The following is a 19,627-nucleotide window of genomic DNA, read 5'->3' as shown; positions in this document are numbered from 1 at the left end:
AGACATGCCTTTGTGTGGTGAATAAAAGGTGTTTTCCCAGCTCAATGAGATTAGTTTAGGTTTATACATACTAATAGGATAAAAAAGTAAACTTAGAGTGAAAACTAATGTAAAATCCATGGTGCAAAAGCCATGCGACTAGACTGACATCCAGTAGATTTAGTAAGAAATGAGCTGCCATACAATGCAAGTGCAACCATACAATGCATGGACTAGTGAATAAAACCACACATCCATGTCTAGATAAAGTCCTAACATACAAACCACATGCAACACATGCAGTGCCTTTCTCACGAAGGGGGCGTTTCTGTCACTAGTGTGTGTGTGTGTGAGTGTGTGGTGCCTCGTTACATAAAGGTGATCAACTGGTGTGAGCTGGTCTGGGAGCACTGGCCACCAGCACAGGAGCAGAAATCATCTTCATTTATCAAAAGGTAATATCCACTATCCGCTTTTTAATCAGTTTCTGTTGATTCGGGTTTCTGCAGGCTGTTTCCTACTGGTTTCCTCTCATTGACAAGGTTGTTACATTTTAATTGCAGCCGGATTTATTGTCATTACACTCCTGTTTTCTTCCACGATGATTAGCTAAAAATATAGCGTGAAAAGGCTGTTTTTGTAATGTGTGTGCCGTTGTGTATTTATTGCTGCAGATTCAGACAGTGTTACTGCACAGACAGAAAGATGGCGGCTTCCCTGCTGAGGATAGGACGACTGGGCTCTGTCAAGGTAATGAAATGTCAAGCGGATATTAAATGAATTTCTTCTTTCATTTTTTACACCGTTGTTGGGAATGTTTGCAACAGCGGTTCGGTTAGTAAATACACGAAGGTTGGACTTTGTAAATCAGTTGTTTGTGTCGTTTTCACTGCTAGCAGCTTCTTAGCTAGCATGCTAACCAGCTTATCCATCCACTGTCAATGTGGATGAAACCTTGTTGTTGCAGTGTGTGTGTGTGTGAGCTAGCAGTGAACTCAGTGCTTTACTTAGTTGTTTTTTTTGTTTGTTTTTTACTGAATCATGAATGGGTGAACTTATTAAACTTATCAACGTGCACAAACTTGCTGCAGTTACTGCATGTTGCTCGCTGGCTGCTACACTAACTTCATTGAAACAGGTTTTAGCCAGACAGGCAGGCCCTGTGCACGAGAGCCACATGAAGCCCAACCGTTAACTGCAAAGGAATTTTACTTTTTAAATTTGTCCATCGATATATTAGGTAAAGAAACTTAATGTGAAATTTATATAGTACACTACTAGTCAAAAGTTTGGACACACCTGATTGAATGTACTATGTTTTTCATTATCATAAGTCATTTTGATCTAAAGGCTTCTGCTTAAATGCTTGAACTTTGTTTCTTAGACAAATATAAATCGTGAAGTTGATCCTATGTATGAATTTCTTTCCAAAGCCTTTGCCTTTCCATCAAGACAAAGGGCGGCTGCTTTAAAGAATCTAAAATATAAGACAGTTTTGATTTGTTTAACACTTTTTTTTTTTTTTTTATCACTGCATAATTTCATTTGTTATTTCATAGGTTTGATGTCTTGGCTATTATTTTAAAAATAGCTGTGGAAAATAGTAAAAATAAAGAAAAATGTGTGTCAAAACTTTTGACTGGTAGTGTATCATATCGTTTATTAGTTGTACTCAATTTACATATATCGACTATCTTGTGTGTGTGCATGTTATTTGTAAGGTCCATATAAGCCCTCACAAGTATAACATCATTGATTACATTGAACATTTTTGCCTCAAAAGAACAGAAGCCCATTTTGTGTTGGTGGTTAATTAAAGTCACACAGAAATGTTTTTTTTAAGATCATTCTATCACACCTATCTGACAATTTATGTAAAAATAAATGACCAGAAATTATTTGATTGTATTTTTATATCAAAATCTCATTACTTTTACTTAATGAAAAACAGAATATCTTTGGTACTAGTGACTTCATCGTGTACCAGCAGGCAATATAAAACTTCCAACCAAAAACCTCACAGGTGTTTCCGCCCCTGCCTTTCTCTCCCTGACTGATCTCCCATTGGTTTAAACTTTTGAATGATCCCTCCCCACGTTATGTCCCGCCCCAACATCCTGTTGCAACAGGAAATGCATCACATTAAGGAAGAAAGATGTCCTAAAAATGCGGTTTCATGGTTGGTTAGGCATGTCGTTGGAACACTTAAAAATCCTTGACCCTTATTGACCTCTGGGGCAGTAAAGGGAGAGGAGGGGAGGGGAGTTTTTGTTGCATAACGGTACGTGCCGAAGTGAGTTTTAAAAATCAGAAATCTCAGCAGCTGGCCAAGTAATTGATAAATCATTGGTATTGATCAACAACACTATCAACCCCCTACAGATGTATTGAGCTAATTTTGCGCTATTGGGCAGGAAAAACCTTACTTATTGCCCCTGTAACGAAAGGGAATGATTGAAAGTAAAGGCAGTGTCCTCTCTCTCTCTGTGTGTCTGTGTGTGTGTGTGTGTGTGTGTGTGTCCAGTGTTTGCAGGCAGAGAGCTGGCGAACTCTGAGCAGAGCTCCTGCAGCAGCTGCAGCCTTCAGCTCCAAATCTGGGGGAAACAAGAAGTCTTCGAAAAATAACTCAGGTAGGTTTCAAAAAGTCCCTGCAGCTTCCACGACATGTCTTACAGCCTTCATCAGGTCTCTGATGAGGCTCGCTCTGCTCAAACTGTGGTACAAGCATCATTGATCTGGTTGAGGAGTAAACGTGAATAGTATTGGATTAAACGCTGGCACTCTGACTCGACTCCTCTGTAATTTGATTAATTTTATGCAGCTGTGGTGCTTGAGGGGAATAATTCTAGTTTTGTCTCATATCTGTTGCTATTTGGGTCCAAGTTATGTTTCAAGTTGAGATTGTAGTGCCAAATGTATTTAAATTATTATTTCTAAATCATTTGGACTAAACTTATTTTTGTTTTGGATGATATTAAGACTAAATTCAATGCTAATTTTAATTTTCTCTAGCAGTGGTGGTAATTTCCTTGCTGTGGTAAATGAATACAGAGGAAACGCAAAGTCCACTGCAAATGAAGATAAAACCAGTTCCCTTTACTATTGAAAGACTTCACTCTGCTACTACAGCACTCTTCAAGATCTCCCAGGCTTGGAGCATCTTCTGAAAATGTTGCTGCTAATTGTATGATTGCATGTATCAACAAAATTTATGAGGACTGAAGATTATGAAGAGTAAATAAACCTGGACACACCAGACTGGAACACCAGTAAGTGGATCCAGTAGATTCATAGTAGTTGTGAGAGGCATTTACAAAAACCATGGAGAATGTACAATGCTAAAACAATGAAAGTATCCAGTATAAAGATGAGTTTTGTGTTTGTAGATATTGTGTAGAATAGATTATAGCGTCTCTTGACAGTCTCCCCTGTCTGCGCTGGGTTAGGGAAGTGACCACACAGAAAAAAAAAAAAGACTTCGACCAATCACATTAAGGACCATGTAGGAGTATTGATTGTGCTGGGTGTGCTGGCAAAATAGTAACATGGGGAAACCACATGCAAAGACAATTTTGAAAATTTTAAATGCGTTGTAGTTGTTCAAAGAGTAATTAATCCCCAAGTGTGGTCACCACCTGTTGTACACTATAGAAGGTGACATCACTAAAGATCAGCCAATAGCAGATAGCCACTCTTTTAATGAGGAGTGTGGAGAGTAGAGATTGAGCTGGCTGTATGGGGTGTCGTTTTGTGGGTTTTGTGGGTGCACTGGGAAAATGGTAATGTGGGGAAACTGGACCCAAAAAGTAGTAGCTAGCTATTAAACAATGAAATAATCGCATACAAACCACCACTGAAAATTTTAAATGCATTGTGGTTCTTTTAAATGAAGGACTGAATGGGCAATACATGCCTCTGATATTGCTAAGTCCAAATCCTCCAACTGCAAATTTATCCATTTTTATTTTCGTTGACAGACTAGCTTCTACCAGCTAAGCTAGTGAGTTAGCTAGTTAGCTGTTGTTGCTCGAGGACTTGAACAGTGTGACACACAAGAAAATCAGAGGAAGGGGAGGTGCTGGCTGCAACTGAGGGGCGTGGCGAGTGGTTTAGTGCTTCCTTTCCCCTAAACTGAGTGGGATATTACTGGAACAATGTGACCGGATGACATGTGGCGAAGGTCAGGAGTCTGAGTCAAACCCACAACATTGTGAGTGTCCAGGACACTGCCAGAGGAGCCAACTTTGATCTCAGGGATATTATGTTTTTCTCCTGTGTCAAGCTAAAACATTTTTTTTTTTTTACCCTTATTTAACTGGGGAAGTTGACTAAAAACAGATGATATACAGCAGCTGCTCAGGTGTTGCTGCAGGGAAAGAGACCAGTTGCACCAACACAAAGCAAGCTGAACCTGTTGGGACTCTACCAGCTGCTTTTGTCATGTTCTCCATTTGCTCTTGAACACTTGAGAATCAGTTGGATTTTTTTTGTGACTTCAAATTTTTGTGGATTTGGTTTTTCTGCAGCTACCACAAGGGCAGTGTGAAATCACGGTTAAATGTGACCTCAGACTTTTTTGTGAAGCATAACACATTGGATACATGGAAATTAAGCTAACAGAAAATGGTGGAAGATGCCAGAAATTACTACTTTCGTCAAAAGAAAACTGACTGTTGCTGTTAAATGTTAATATAGAAAACTTTTTACATTTCCTGAACAAATCATACCATACCAATTTATAATTTGCTTTGGAGCGTCTACTATCTTAAAAGCCAATCGAAAATGCTTGTACCGCAATTTTGCCGGCAGTGGAAGGTTTTATTGGTAGAGTGTTGCATTTTAACCACAGGCTTTCCTTCCACAGCTGTTGAAGATTATAATTTCACTGACTAACTTCACCATAGAGCTGACCAATATCAAGCCTTACAGTCTATATTCACGTTACATTGCCAAAAAAAATGTGTTGACGTGTTTGAGGTCCCTTACAGTATATAAGTAACCTGAGTACTCCTTTTTTTTTTTTATAAACTGGGACTAGTGTTAATTCTCAGTGTCTCATTATGGTTAAGGTTATGGTTGCATTTCTGCACCCTGTTCTTTTTTTGTTTTTTGTTTTTTTCCATTTAAAGTGCGCTCATCCACAATATATTTGCCATATCCCTTTGATGGCTAACTCAGAGTAACTTTTCAGTTACTCCGGTGATCTATTTTTTATTTTTATTTTTTTTATAACTTTTTATTTGATTTAAACTGGTATTGGTGTAGATAACTCTTACCAAAGGATATCTTCCAGGGATTATTTTTGGATGGCAATCTGTGTACATCATTGGGGGTGTCTTGTCAAATTTGGGGGTGTATAATGGGCATATTATCATCCAATCTTATATCATAAAAAAAATTAATGCATCTTGTCTGCTTACCCTCCTCCTCCGTCCTAGAAAAATCAGATGCTAAAACGTACTTCGATATAGAGAAACTTGTCCAGCACAGGACATTTGTGGAATTCCCCAAGAAAGAAGTTTCCCCAGCTGCAGCCGCTGCAGCAGCAGAAGCTGCAGCTGCACCTAAACCAGCTGCAGAGCCAATCGCTGCTGCTGCAGCTGAGGCTGCAGTCGCTACACCTGCAGTGGAAGCTGTGGCCCCAGTAGCTGAGGCCACACCTGTTGTCGAAGCCACTCCCATTGTGGAAGCGGTTCCTGAATCTGCCCCAGCAGTCGAAGCCACACCCATTGTTGAAGCTGTCCCTGAAGCTGCACCAGTGGCTGAAGCAGCACCAGTGGCTGAAGCTGCACCAGTGGCTGAAGCGGTTCCTGCCGCTGAAGAGGCTGCTCCTGTTGTTGAAGCCGCTGCCCCTGTAGCCGAAGCTGCTGCTCCCCCAGCTGAAGCCGCACCTGAAGCTCCTGTCGAGGCTGCTGCCCCTGCAGCTGAAGCCCCTGCAGTTGAAGCTGCTGCCCCAGTGGCTGAAGCCCCTGTTGAAGCTGCTGCTGCCCCAGAAGCTGCAGTTGAAGCCCCTGCTGTTGAAGCTGCCCCTGCAGAACCTCCTGCAGCTGAAGTTGCCCCAGAGCCAGTGGTGGAAGCTGCCCCTGAAGTCCCTGCTGCTGAAGCTGCACCGGTTGTGGAAGCCGCCCCCGAGGCTGCACCTGCTGAAGCCCCTGTGGAAGCTGCTGCAGAGCCTGTGGCTGAAGCTGCTCCTGTAGAAGCTGAAGCTGCCCCTGTAGAAGCTGAAGCTGCCCCTGTAGAAGCTGAAGCTGCCCCTGCTGAAGCTGCAGCAGAGCCCGTGGCTGAAGCTGCACCTGCTGAAGCTCCTGTGGAAGCTGCACCTGTAGAAGCTGCTGCCGAGCCTGTGGCTGAAGCTCCTGTAGAAGCTGAAGCTGCCCCTGTTGAAGCGGCTGCTGAGGTTGCAGCTGAAGCGCCCGCCCCTGTGGAGAGCGCCGAGGAGCTGGTAGACCCCGCTCCAGTTGTAGCTGAAGCTGCAGGAGAGGAGCTGCAGGCGGAAGCCCCAGCTGAGCCCGAACCGGTCGAACCGTCTGAGGGTACACACTACACCCCCCCTCCCCACAAAAACCCTTCTCTTTCCCCTGTGGACCCTGCAGTCTACCAGCAGTCATTTTCATCACCATTTAATCCAGTATATTTTTTTGATAAGTGTAAGGATAAACTGTAAAGATACCCGATATCACAAAAGCACTTTTTGTTCTTGCTTTGCACAGCCTACCTCTAGTACTCCTAGTATTAATTCACGCATTAATAATTTCTTAGGGCATAACCAATTTACCATTTATCCCTCAAACAACTACCTCCCTTCCACATGCCATATCCATGTAAGACTCAAGCCACACATCCCCGCTCCCTTCAACCCGGGTCCCTGATATAGTTTTTGAAGTACTGCATTCATTGTCCATCTTGTCACTGTGCTGCTTTGGCTGTCTTACATGTGACGCATGTCTTCACTGCATCCATCTGCACAGCTTTTTGCCTTGATGGATCTGCTTGGCTTGTTGTCTTTTTGGGCACTTTTCATTTGCATTAAGTTGTGTTTTGTCCTCACTTTTGTCCACACTAACATCTGCCTGCTAACTGCATTCATTTCTTTTCTGTCTTTTTAGAATTGTTTTCTTTCTTCCCCTCCTGCATACAAGTCAATGTGCTCCTTTCTTTCCACCATAACTTATATTTTGATGTTCGAGCCAAAATGACAGATGCAACCTTTTGTTTAAGCACCACAATTTCATTCCCTGTCCTTTTCTTTCCTAAAATATTCCAACAAGATAAGAAATGATCCTCAGTGCTCCCCGTCACCCAGTTTTGTGTTATGGTTTCACTGAACTGTCCATTTTGAATTTGTATTGGTGTCTGTTTTAGACTAAGGCTAATGTTAAAGGTACTTTGTGCACTGTTAAAGGTTAATGTTATGGTTACAGCTCACCTGTTGCCTCACCTATCAACGGCTACTGGGGTTTTTTACATCAAACTTCCTTTCCTCCTTCCCTTCCCCTCACACTTCCTCACACACTTATTTGGGAGTCGCATGGTAAAAGTAACTTGTAATTGATCCCTACAAGTCTGTTCCGGTTGTTTGGTGTATTTTGGATGTAAATGTAAACTTTCCTTCCCGTTTCGTGGTAAAAGCACTTAGTGAGATGGCACTCTGGTTGCTGTGTGTGGAATCAAATCGATTTTTTTGAATTGGTTGTCTGGAATTCACTGTTAAAAGTAAATGTGCAAATGTTTGTGTTTGGGATTTGAATTGGACTTTTAAAAAACTAGACTGCAGACAAGCTAGATCTTATAGTGATGCTATAAATGTGTAGGCTAGCATCCTAGCATGACCTATCACAGCAACTTTTTAACCTGTCGACTGACCTGACCTTTCACACGTTTTTTTCCTATCTTACCCCTGTAGCTGCCTACTGTTTCTACCACTCCCAGGTGCTGATTTGTGCATGAGGGTTTACGGTTAAAACCTGATTGGTTTTCATTTTGTCGTTCTAGCCAAATGGACAGATGATATCCAAACGCATGGTCGTGGTTTTTTGAGTGTTTTTAGGAAGAGAAAGTAATTGTTGTTTTTGTTTTCCTGTGACTCGCAGCTCAATTGGACCCAATTCAGAAGCTCTTCCTGGATTCCATACGCGAGTACAACACAAAGAGCCAGTAAGTCTCATTTTTAATGTGATTGATTCTGCATAGACACCCACAAATCCCCTGACTGAAATTCATTTATTTTCTTATTTTGAGTAATGGTGAGCTTGGAATTATAAAGTTCTATCTGACTTTATATTTATCAAAATTGAGCTATTCATGTTTTGACTGTTACATTATGCTTGTGTGGTGTTTTTTAAAAAGAATAAATAAATGGTTAAAAAGAAGATAGAGTTTTGCCAGCTGGAATGTCAAATCTTTGATGCTCAGTTATCTCCGAGCTGCACTCCACTCAGGTAGAACTTTATATTCCCAAGCTCAGATAATGTCAATATTTTGATTTAGTGGACAAGGTCTAATCTGATTCAGATAGAAACATGCAAAACATCATGTTGCATGATTTTATGATTTTTAAAGGTGAAATATGCAACTTTTCACCATGAGGGAGCAAAGTGTATTGTTAGTCCTGCCCTCTTCCTCCATGGTTGGTCAAGCCCCAACACCTGTCACTCATCTTGATGGGCTGCCTACTTTGAAACGGCATCTAGCCTGACGCCGAGTTAACCAGCATCTGTAAAGAAGCTGAAGAAGCAGACAGTGGAAAAAATATTTTAAAAGCCATGCCGATGTTCACCGTGTGTTTGAACTGGTCTTATCTGCCACACGTTTAGCTTGACTGGTCTTTTGTTTTCTATTACTTTTTGCCATTTTGTTATTATAACTTAACTCAGCCTAGCTCACCACTGGCCACGCCCACAGTAAATGGTTTACAGACTGATAATGTATCCTATTTTTTTTTTTTTATATTTGTTATTTTAATGTGAAAAAAATTGCATATTGCCCCTTTTAATTTATTTGCACAGTGCCACTCTACCGGCCCTGACATTTCATTCCTCTGACATGTGACCTGTGTTCCTCCTGCAGGGCCACTGGCGGGCTAGTGGACGCGGGCGCCGACTACCAGAAGGCCCTGGCAGAGGAGATGACGAAGCTCCAGAGACTCTACGGCGGTGGAGACCTCGCATCTTTCCCAGAGTTCAAGTTCCCAGGTGGGTCTAGATGTGAGACATTTCTCAGGTGCAATACTACTGCACACAACAGTGAAAGTGTTCTCCATACCGAAAGGCTTCAGACCCGATTCCTATTTGCATGTTGTTGATGTATCTGAACGGCAACAACAAAATGCATCGGAGCGATCAGCGTGTTTCGTCACCAGGCTTTCTTATGTTCACTTTTGTAGGTGCTTGTCTAAAATGCAGAAAAAAGCAATACATCATGTTGAATGTCAAACAAAATCTTCATAATGAAATAAGCGTAGAGTTTTACAATGAAAACTGTGTAGGATCCCGGGATCTAGAGGCTGCCTTTATGTTTGAACCCTGGCTTTAAAGTGGTAGTCTGAAAGATCCTCGAGACATTTATATTTATATGAAAATATCACAGATTACTTTAACATTCATTAAGCTAACGACTCTCCTTTCTGTGTGTTTTAGAGCCCAAGCTGGATGAAGTTTCCCCCAAGTGAACATCAGCACCTTGCAACTTTTCTACTGTCGCCTTTTCCTGTACATCTGTGCTACAAAGTGGAAGTCTAACTAACAAATAGCCTGTTTACTGTGTCAAAGTTACAAAAAAAACCAAACCTTTCCTCTACTTTTTTGTATGTGACGATAGAGCCGTTTCAGTACCCAGGTATTTTATGAGAATTAAAGCCAAGGCATTAGATGCACGTTTGGAAGCTGAGCTGTGAAATATGCTTCTGCGTAGATTCAGGAATGAGCTGGATGTGGAGGGAAAAATAATAAAGTCCAGTTCATATTTGTTCTATGTGTGGCTGTTGCTGTCTTTATCTGTGAGAGAGGGACATGAATTAGTCGTGTCATCATATATCAGTTTTCTGTTATTTTCAGTTATCTGTCAGGACCATTTTACTTCCCTAAACATGATCCTGCAAAATGTTTATTCACTAAAGGTATTGTAAACTGTGAGACACAGAAACAGCAACCATAATAATTACACATTTTATTTGTATAGCGCTTCTCTAAGTACTCAAATACGCTTTACATGGTAAACGAGATACACAAGATACACATATGGTAATACAGTGTATACGGTGGGATCCATCCAGAATTATTAAAAGAAGAAGGGTGCAACAAAAAGGCAAACACTTCTCATTGCAAGGTACGACAACATGGGGTGATTTAATTCCTCCTGAACCATGATCAAATATTTAAATCCACTTACATGGTATGCAAGACTCATGAAAACATTGTATAGGTTTTGCAGTTTAGTTTTAAGATGGCTTCCTATATATGTCATCATTTCAAATGTGATATCATTACAGAGTGGAGTTAGGTGTCAAAATTAGTCCGATACAATCACAAAGCTCAGTTCTACGTTCTCATACAATCTCATTACGTTCAGTTCATTGAATATTTACACTATCAGGACCTTTCATTTTATAGAGGACTTGCAGGTTTCATATCAAAGCAGAAAATACTGTAAATGGGGTCTCTTCTTGCTCTCTTAACCCATAAAACTGTGGAGTTTGCCAGAAACAGTAGGTTGAGCTCCCTCTAGTGGACAGGCTGTACATTGCAGCTGGCAAGTCATCTGAAATACAAGAGCATCACAATAATATTTAGTTTAAAAGGTGCACATCACGAGATCAAAAATAATAGTCACATAATAGGTTATCAAAACATTGTCGGATAAAAAAAATACTTTTCATCACCAAAATATGAGCAGGTGGGAAATGAAGGGAAACGTTTAACTGTCATCAGCTTGATGCCATCACAGGATTTAAACTGAGAGGAAACAGAAGCTTAAAAACAAATCTTAATATATGTGAAGTCTGCTGTTTACATTTGATTGATTGGAACCAAAGAAGGAGCGGTGGAAGAAGCACACAAATCCTTCACTTAAGTAAAACTGGAAATCTGTTGGTGGAACAGCAGGTTAAAGTCCAGGGTAAAGTTAGGTGCTGCTTCACTGATAATGAATATCAGGAGACTGCAATGTGAACACACTGTTCTTTGAAAGTTTAGTCCACATCCAAAATGAAGCTTACATTATAGTTCTGCTGATCTGATCTGATCTGTCCAGTGCCACAAAAAGTCACATTGTTTCATCTTCTCTTGTTCTTTGTCTTGTTGGGTGAACATTAGGTTTGACTGATATGGGGTTTTGAAGGCCGATATATTTTTAAATGAAGCAGCCAATAGATGATATTTGTGCCAATATTCATTATCTTTATTTATATTTTATATTTTTTAAATTTATATTTATATTATATTTGACCAGTTTCATACTCCAAAAAATTGCAAAAAAGATTACAAGTATTCAGTGTTTTTGCTACTTGTCAGGGTGGAAAGGCCCCTGAAACAGCACTGAGACTATCATGTGACACTAAAACTCAGATTAATGAAATTATTTTAAGTGGGTTAGCAGCTCTTGCAGGCCTGTTTCATTGCAGATTTTACAGACTGACGCACCTGAAACTGCAGAGTAAAAATACTCCCACACTGGAAACATTGCACGCTGAAATAAATCCACTATAATAATAATAAAAACATATTCAGTAGCTGTGATCAGCGAGGTTAATAAAGGCCAATATTGCTCTGATATATCAGCAAGCCTGTATATCGGTCTAAACCGTACTATACATCACAAATTCAGCGGTGGAAAAAGCTTTTATTTCTTGTTTCTGAATATGGGAGACAGTGGTGAATGTTCACTGATACAGATGAAACTGTCATAGGCCACAGACAAAACATATTTCAATCTGAAATTCAGTGGCATTCCCCTTTAAAGATACCCTGTACTGAGAGAAATGTAGAGAATATTAAGTCTGCCAAGCTTTGAAACGTTATGAATTAAAACCATGATTTCTCGAAGACGCAAATACTTAAGTGAACTTCGAATAAGTTACCCAAATATGCAAGTAGACCCCTGGTTTTGATTTTGTTGAGTGACAAGAATCAACACTTCATTCCTAAAACTGTATTATTTTTGGGATCTCTGCATTTTACGCTCCAGTTTCCACACGGAAAATAATATTGGGAACACAAAATGGCGACCTCCTTGCTGCGGTTAGGACGACTGGGTTCTCTCAAGGTAATAATGCCTGAATTATGTCCTAAACGTTTTAATTTTGGTGTGTTGTATTATACACTCACACACATAGTAGTGTCAAGTTTTCCCGAGTTAATAAAAGTAAAATATTTCCAAACCGGGGCTGAAGTCTCGTCCTTTCTGACCCTGACACTGGGCTTGATGCTAACTGTCAGGAGCTAACTAAGCTAGCTGAAGGTAGCTAGACGAAAGGTTCTGGTTTGCTTCACAGCGATAGAAGTTTAACTGAAGATTTTCATACAGGTAACAGTCCAAATGAAGGTAGTTTAGTGCCTGAGTAAATGAAAAAAAAATTTAAACAAACACTGAAAGCTGCTGTCAGGTTTGGTTCCCGTCTACATTTATTTAGCAGCAGCGGCACCCACTGCTATAAAACATTGAGCTGCCCGTCATCTAGCCAAAACCAACAAAAGTAGGGCAGTTATATAACAACCAGCCCATGTGTCATGACAGCAGTATCTCAATATGAGCCAAATTAAACAACAAATACTGAAAGTGTCAGTGTAAATAGACACAGAGGTGACGCCTGGGTCCAGTAGCTTCTTTACTCCTAGCTTCAACCCCACTGCATGCAACACTGACACCAGTACTTGTATTCATACATTTTCTATTGAATATGTTCTTGACACATTGGGATTGTCGGTAACGTTTTGTGTAACACCCTTTATTGCTATATTTTAATTTATATTCTATTTCCCTTGCTGTATATCCCATTGCCCAGCTGCAGTCACCAAGCTTCCCGAGTTTAATCTTATTTTACTTAATCAGAATCAGTAATCCCTTGAAATACCTTTACATTTACATTAATTCACCCCTTAATTCATGCAAAATCCCCTTAAAATGAGCTATGAGTTAAAATGAGGGAGTTATTAATTGAGGAGACCCCATCAAAACCTCCTTAAACACCCCTTAATGTTTGACTGCTTACTTTCTAATTTTATGTAAAATTCAGAGAGACAGGAACTTTCTATTAATAACTCATTAATAACTATGTAAACTTGCACAAAAGGCATAAAAAAATCCCTTAATTCCTAGTGTCTCCACGAATCAACCCATGAATGAATCCCTTAAAAACCCATTATACTAACCTTACTTTTTTTAAAGCTATGTAATGTTTATGCAATGAGAAAATAAGGACATTTCAGGGATAAAATTAAGGGGTTTGGTTTCGTAGTGTGAATAGTTTAATTTTAGAACATCTACATCATATAACATGTACTGATTAATATTACATTGTAAGAACATGCACAGCGGGGTCGGGGCTATTCATGAACTGAAGTGAGAATGCAGTGTGAACTCCAGCTCAGCTCCTGCAGTGTGAGTGTGAAAGTCACCCAGCTGTAAGGAGACAGAATGTGAATTGAATTGGAATGACAGGAAACAGAATTGAATTCCATTAAATTCCATGAAATTCCACTTCTACTTCGACAGTTCAACAAACCAAATGCATTTAATCATAATGAATGGATTACCATTACATCTGCATCAAATACCACCTGAAAGGTTCCTTTAACATTTTATGATATTCAGTATTGATAATATACGTATAACACTATGTGTAATCTCAGATATGAGGTAAGAAAAAACAAAAGAACGTGGAATTTCACAGACTGTCATTGAAATTCCACTTCAATTCAAATTCTGTTTCCTGTAGGTTTTTCCCAATTTTTTTTATGCTTGTAGCGATCAAACCTTTTGATTACGGTACAACCAGAAGGTACACCCTGCCTTCAAAACATGGGCTGGGCTTAAACTAAACGGCCCAAGTTAAGCTCTAAAATAAGATAGAATATGACATCAGTGTTTTAACGACACACAACTCCCATTAATTTCCAATGACTCCCATTTATGTCTATTCTTTTTTTATTTTTATTTTTTTGACAGTTTCAATGGTTTTCATTTATTTCTACGGGGTTTAAGGACAGATGAGCTGAATGCTGCTGCAAGTAATCCTGCTTTGCTGTAGCGATACACCCATGACGATTGGACAGAATGGGTAGATTAGCCGGTGAAATGAAGAACCATGAATTGAACTGTAAACGCCATAGAACATCAAAGTATTCAGTTCAATATAAAGACATTATTAGGCTACTTGGTAAATAAAAGAAAACATGCAGATACATGATAGACAGTAACTGATAAAACAAAGAGCCATTTATGTCTATTCTCCTGCATTTTATTTGTATCCCATCTCATTTTATCCATGTCCCATACCTCCTGCACATTATAACGTGTTGCAAACTGTCTGTGCTTCTCCACAGTGTCTCCAGTTGGAGAGCTGGGGCGTCCTGAGGCGTCCCGCTGCGTCGCTCTGCACCCAGGCAGCAGAGCCCACAAAGCCAGCCAAAAAGACAAAGGCTGCAAGCAAGAGTAAGGCCATTTCATTCTTTTCATTTGATTTAGTTTCAAATTTTGTTGGCTGGTTACCATCGTGCGTTGTTGACATTTTCCCCCTTTTTTTTCTTTTTGATCATAACTTTATATAATATATGTGTATCATAATGTTTTATGATAAAAATGTATGCTAATGTAAATGTGTAATGTGTAACCCTTTTCTTACAGTGCCAGAGCCAGTCCAGTTAAATAACGTGCCATAAGGTCTAAAATTTGCTTTCCCCTTCCAGTCGACCATCTAGCGTAATTCAGCGTCAAAATTAACCTTTTCAATTTGTTCAATAAGCATTGCTGACCCTGTTCAATAATGAATATAAAGATTATCATAATATAAACAAGGTAAACGTTAAACTGAAATGATGTTGATTAATTGGTTAATATGTGCTATATATTAATATTGTGCTCCAGTAATTTCCTCTAACTATTTTTTTGCAGCTCAGCCCTTTAAGTGTTTCTTCTTAGATCTGTTTTTACTTGATAAGTCAAATGATTCCCTTTGTGATTCTGTGAATATCAAGATTAATCGCCTTTTTCATTCAGCTTCATGTGTGCTTATTAATGTTAGATTTGACTAAGAATTGCTAATTATATTGCAACACACATCGTTGGCTGTTTTTAGAGTAAAAATATAGGAAAATCCAGGAAAGAGTATTTGTTAGCATAAGATTTGATTTAAACTCTTTTTGGAAGTCATGCCATGCTACTGTAAATGATTGCTGTAATTATTTAACTGCTCTTGTCCCATTTACCATTTTCCTCAGCAGTAGAGGCTCCAGATGAAAGGGCGTCGCTGCTAGCCTACAAGACAGCAGTTGCCTTCCCAGTTAAGCTTTCACACCTCGGGCTTTCCCCAGCTCAAGCTCTAGGTGAAACTGAAGCAGCAGCCAGCCCCGCTGCCACCGCAGACACAGTTGTAGCTGCAGCAGCTACAGCGCCAGCCGCCGCAGGAACCCCCGCTGCTGCAGACTCAGCCCCTCCAGCTGTTGAATCAGTAGCTGCTTCTGTGGAGAGTGCTGCTGAAAATGCTCTTCCTGCTGCGGAGGAGGCCGTTTTACCAGAGGCGGTGCCAGAGGTAGAAGCAGCAGCTCCAGTCACTGCTGCCAGTGAACCGGTCACAGCAGAGGCAGCAGAGGCAACAGAGGCAACAGAGGCAACAGAGGCTCCAGCTGCCGTCTCAGACCCGGCCCCTGACCCGGATACCGCACAGACCATCATTGACAAAGCTCCACCTCTAGTTGACGCGGCTCCTATAGTTGACGCGGCTCCTCCAGCTGCGGAGCCCATAATTGCTGCAGGTGGTGAAAGCCCCGTGCCAGATATCACTCCAGTTGTTGCAGCCTCCTCTGAGCCTGGTGAACCAGCAGCAGACGGATCGTCCTCCTCATCCTCCAGCGACTCGGACTCTGACTCGGATTCTGATTCGGACTCTGAAGATGAGAAGTCGGAAGTGAAGACGAAGACACAAGCAGAGACGCCGGCGGGAGAGGTGACAGAAGCCGCTGTGAAGGAGGAAGCTGCGGTCCAGGACGCCGCATCGGACACGAAGGACGAGATCTGTGAAGCTGAGAAGAAGGATGTTGCACCAGCAGCTGAAGCTACTCTCGTCTCCACTGCTGAAGCTGTGCAGGAGGCCGTTCCAGCAGCAGCACCCACCGAGCCAGCTGAAGTTGCCGTGGAAGCCACTGCAGATGCCACCAGTGTTAGCTCTGAGGAGTTGGTAGACCCCGCCCCCGAGATCTCCGCTGCCACCGAAGACGCTGTTGACGTAGCGGCTCCAGAAGTTGCAGCCACACCAGAAGTTGCAGCTGAGGCTGCGGTAGAAGCCACTCCAGAAGTAGTCGCAGATGCGGCTGCATCCCCAGCTGTCCCCGATGACCAAGTAGAATCCACAGTCGAAGTTGCAGCCGAGGCCGTTGAGGCTGCACCTGTCCCTGAAGCTAAAGCCCCAACTGAGGCCCCAGTAGAAACTACAGAGCCTGCCCCTGAAGCCCCTGTAGAAGCTGCTGCAGAGTCTGTAGAAGCTGCCCCGTCTGAAGCTGCCGTAGAAGCTGAAGCTCCTGTAGAAGCTGCAGCAGAGCCTGAAGCTGCAGCTGCGGCTGCTGAGGTTGCAGCTGAAGCGGCCGCCCCTGTGGAGAGCGCTGAGGAGCTGGTAGACCCTGCTCCAGTTGTAGCTGAAGCTGCAGGAGAGGAGCTGCAGGAAGAAGCTCCAGTTGTAGCTGAAGCTGCAGGAGAAGAGCTGAAGGCAGAAGCCCCAGTTGTAGCTGAAGCTGCAGGAGAAGAGCTGAAGGCAGAAGCCCCAGTTGTAGCTGAAGCTGCAGGCGAGGAGCTGCAGGCAGAAGCCCCAGCTGAGCCTGAACCGGTCGAACCGTCTGAGGGTACACACTACACCCCCCACCAAATCCTCTTTTTCTCCCTCTCCTCTATGGATCTTTCAACCCCTACAGATGACCATACTTTCTCACAGTTCTATTCCCCATAACATGTACTGTTAACTGTTAAGGTGTTAACCGGGCTAAACTACCCCACATAGCTGCTTTTGCTTTCACAGCTTTTTTTTAATCATCTTTGAGTAGTTTCATCAGATTTTCTTTTGTTCTGTTTCTGGCCATAGTGCGATATCTCAACTTCAGACACTGCCACATTCATGCTCAGCCCTGTTTTGCTTAATGTCATTGTTTTGCATGAGGCAGATTTAGTATGCATGCATGCTTGATGGGTTTCTTGGTGCATGCATTTCTCTTTTGCATTGTATAGTTTCCTATTTCTTGAGTTTTGCCTCGCTTGCATTCTGCAGACTGATGTTGATCCACTACCAGCCTCTATCTATCTTTCACCCACCCACACCATTATCTTCTCGTTGCTGTGGATGTATGGTGGAGGCTTTGATGCACGGTGCGCAGTGTGACTGGCTCATGTCACACTTAACCGCAACATAAATACTAATCCTGCTCACATTTTCCTCCCCCTCATTTTGTGACTCAGGAATCTACCATCTTTTTTCTTTATCCCTCTCGCCTAGCCGCTCATTTCTCTTTTCAAATCCATCTCCACTCCCAGAATATTTTGCGCATATTTTGCTCATTTGATGTGTTGATTATTTTGGCTTATTGTTGTTTATCATTGCTCCTTTTGAATGAAATATGTCTTTGATGTTTGAAGGTTACAGGTTCCTGGGCTAATGTTAATGTTACAGGTTATAATGCTAATGTTTAGTTTCGGTGTGCAAGGTAATGCTATTGCTAATAGTAAGGTTACAGTGCACATGGTCAAGGTGTTAAGAGCCTCCTGTTCCTGACAACAGCTGGAAGAACAGAAGCTGGGAGTGATTGGAGATCAGGGGGGGGGGGGGGGGGGGGGGGGGGGGATTTCAGACAGCAAGATTACACAGTTAGCCAGATATTTAAAAGAAAAATAATGGAAGAACTGAATTTTTGTTCATAATATGTGATCTTCAGTATGTGTAGCTGACTGGCAGTCGATCCCCCAATGTTTAACAATAGATTCACAGATTCAAACCCTAAACATGAAGATAAATCCAGTCCTTCTTCACACTTATCTGGCCAACTGGGTAATCCTGCTTCCTGAAACAGCCACCCGGTGGACTCAGTTGTCATTAAAATCTCACCACTCGTTTATTTCTCTCCTTTTTACCTTTGTCTGTCTGTTTTTCCACTTAGTAACCTTTGGGTTAAGCATGTCGTAAATGAATGAAAATGTCTTAAATGCATCTTTAAATGTACTTCTCTGTGATTTTGGATGCGGAAAGGTTTTTTTTTTTACTCTGTCCTGTCAAGTTGTTTATAACCTTACTGTCATAGCATGTTAAGAATTTTTCCAGCCTGGGTTCTAGTTGATGTTTTGGAAAGTAGGGTTTAGCAAAATAGCCAAGAATAGTTACAAAGATGAACTTGGGGGCAACGTAAATTGGTGTTTAGAGTAGATAAATGCAGCTTTATTCTGTCAAACACATTGAAGCCCATACATATTATCATTTTGACTTGCTGTGCCTGTTAACAAGTCATTTCATGCGTGCTTCTGCCAGCACCACTTCTCTATGATGGGCTGTCTCTCTGACTGGCTGCGAGCGAATTTCCCCTCACATGCTTTCCCTCACAGACTCAAATCCCTGAGGCTTTTCACACCAGCGTGTCTCCTGACTCTGTTGGGGGGAACGCTGCCTGCCACCATAGGAAATGCCCCACCGTAAACTACCTTTGTCGACACGTGTGAATATTTAAATGCGCTCTCCCTGCAAAGTTCTTATCAACTGTTGACAAATTGAGCCTTATTTTTTTTGAGGGAGGGAACAGGGCATCACTTCTTATAGCTAGATCAAGTCTGAATCAAGGCCTTTGTTGTTTGAAACTGAATTTGGCAGCGACGAGGATATAGAATAAGAGCAAGTCTTGCATTTGGCTAACCTTTTTTTGCTGTTTCTGTTTTTTATGCTTGATCAGCAGGAAGGGTTTTTGGGACACATCTTTCTACCAGACTCAGGTTTTCTTACATGCATTTCCCCTCGTTCTGCAGAAGCTGCAGCGGCGGCGGCGGCGGCGGCACCTCCAGAGCCCGAGGAGCCTTTCGACAACAGCACTTACAAGAACTATGAGCACCACGGCTACAACCCCTTCACATTCGCAGACCTGGACCTAGAAATGGCCAAGCACCGTCTGCCTCAGCCGTCCTCCGGCAGACCGTCACCCCTGCACTAGAGGAGCTGACCTGCATCCCTAAACCCCCCCCACACACACAGTCCTTTTGTCTTTCAGGACGATGGTGATGATGTTGTCTCCTCTCTGTTGTACAATCCCCCCCCCACCCCTTTAGATTTGCATGGAAATCTGCTGTCTTTAAAAAAAAAAGTTATATTATTAAAGTACACAAATGAGAACTGAGGTCTGTTTTTTTCCCGGTGTGATGCTGTTGTTGTCTTATATAAAGGAATAGGCATATAAAGGGATAGGCAAAGATCAAACGC

At 41.7% G+C, this 19,627-nt stretch overlaps 2 protein-coding genes across 4 annotated transcripts; both read left to right on the top strand.

Annotated features, from left to right (window-relative positions):
* Positions 1-299: 299 nt before the first annotated feature.
* On the top strand, positions 300-9,948 carry LOC139926665 (uncharacterized). Its single transcript, XM_078286201.1, has 7 exons — positions 300-434; positions 654-729; positions 2,504-2,609; positions 5,418-6,512; positions 8,070-8,133; positions 9,046-9,170; positions 9,615-9,948. Exons 2-7 carry the CDS (start codon positions 685-687, stop codon positions 9,644-9,646), a joined length of 1,467 nt encoding a protein of 488 aa, XP_078142327.1. The 5' UTR covers positions 300-434; positions 654-684; the 3' UTR covers positions 9,647-9,948.
* Positions 9,949-12,186: 2,238 nt separating this feature from the next.
* On the top strand, positions 12,187-19,540 carry ndufv3 (NADH:ubiquinone oxidoreductase subunit V3). Of its 3 annotated transcripts, none has more exons than XM_078285883.1 (4): positions 12,187-12,237; positions 14,517-14,625; positions 15,414-17,024; positions 19,180-19,540. In XM_078285883.1, the coding sequence occupies exons 1-4, from the start codon at positions 12,193-12,195 to the stop codon at positions 19,359-19,361; spliced, it is 1,947 nt and encodes a 648-aa protein (XP_078142009.1). In that variant the 5' UTR covers positions 12,187-12,192; the 3' UTR covers positions 19,362-19,540. The 3 variants fall into 3 exon arrangements, with proteins under 3 accessions (XP_078142009.1, XP_078142010.1, XP_078142008.1); XM_078285884.1 differs by having other exon boundaries at positions 15,411-17,024; positions 19,183-19,540; XM_078285882.1 differs by having other exon boundaries at positions 15,411-17,024.
* The last annotated feature ends 87 nt before the right edge of the window (positions 19,541-19,627 follow it).

Source organism: Centroberyx gerrardi, chromosome 10, assembly GCF_048128805.1.
Source record: "Centroberyx gerrardi isolate f3 chromosome 10, fCenGer3.hap1.cur.20231027, whole genome shotgun sequence".
NCBI classification, from domain to species: Eukaryota; Metazoa; Chordata; class Actinopteri; order Beryciformes; family Berycidae; genus Centroberyx; species Centroberyx gerrardi.
The sequence above is the reverse complement of the archived record's forward strand: the minus strand, read 5'-3'. Positions and strand labels throughout refer to the sequence as shown.

Bases quoted from the DNA above. Each gene is read 5' to 3' on its own strand.
- LOC139926665 (XM_078286201.1), top strand. From the start codon at position 685: ATGGCGGCTTCCCTGCTGAGGATAGGACGACTGGGCTCTGTCAAG. The intron at 730-2,503 runs GTAATGAAATGT...GTGTGTGTCCAG, and splicing joins GACGACTGGGCTCTGTCAAG to TGTTTGCAGGCAGAGAGCTG. The intron at 2,610-5,417 runs GTAGGTTTCAAA...CCTCCGTCCTAG, and splicing joins GTCTTCGAAAAATAACTCAG to AAAAATCAGATGCTAAAACG.
- ndufv3 (XM_078285882.1), top strand. From the start codon at position 12,193: ATGGCGACCTCCTTGCTGCGGTTAGGACGACTGGGTTCTCTCAAG. The intron at 14,626-15,410 runs GTAAGGCCATTT...CATTTTCCTCAG, and splicing joins GACAAAGGCTGCAAGCAAGA to CAGTAGAGGCTCCAGATGAA. The intron at 17,025-19,179 runs GTACACACTACA...CTCGTTCTGCAG, and splicing joins ACCGGTCGAACCGTCTGAGG to AAGCTGCAGCGGCGGCGGCG.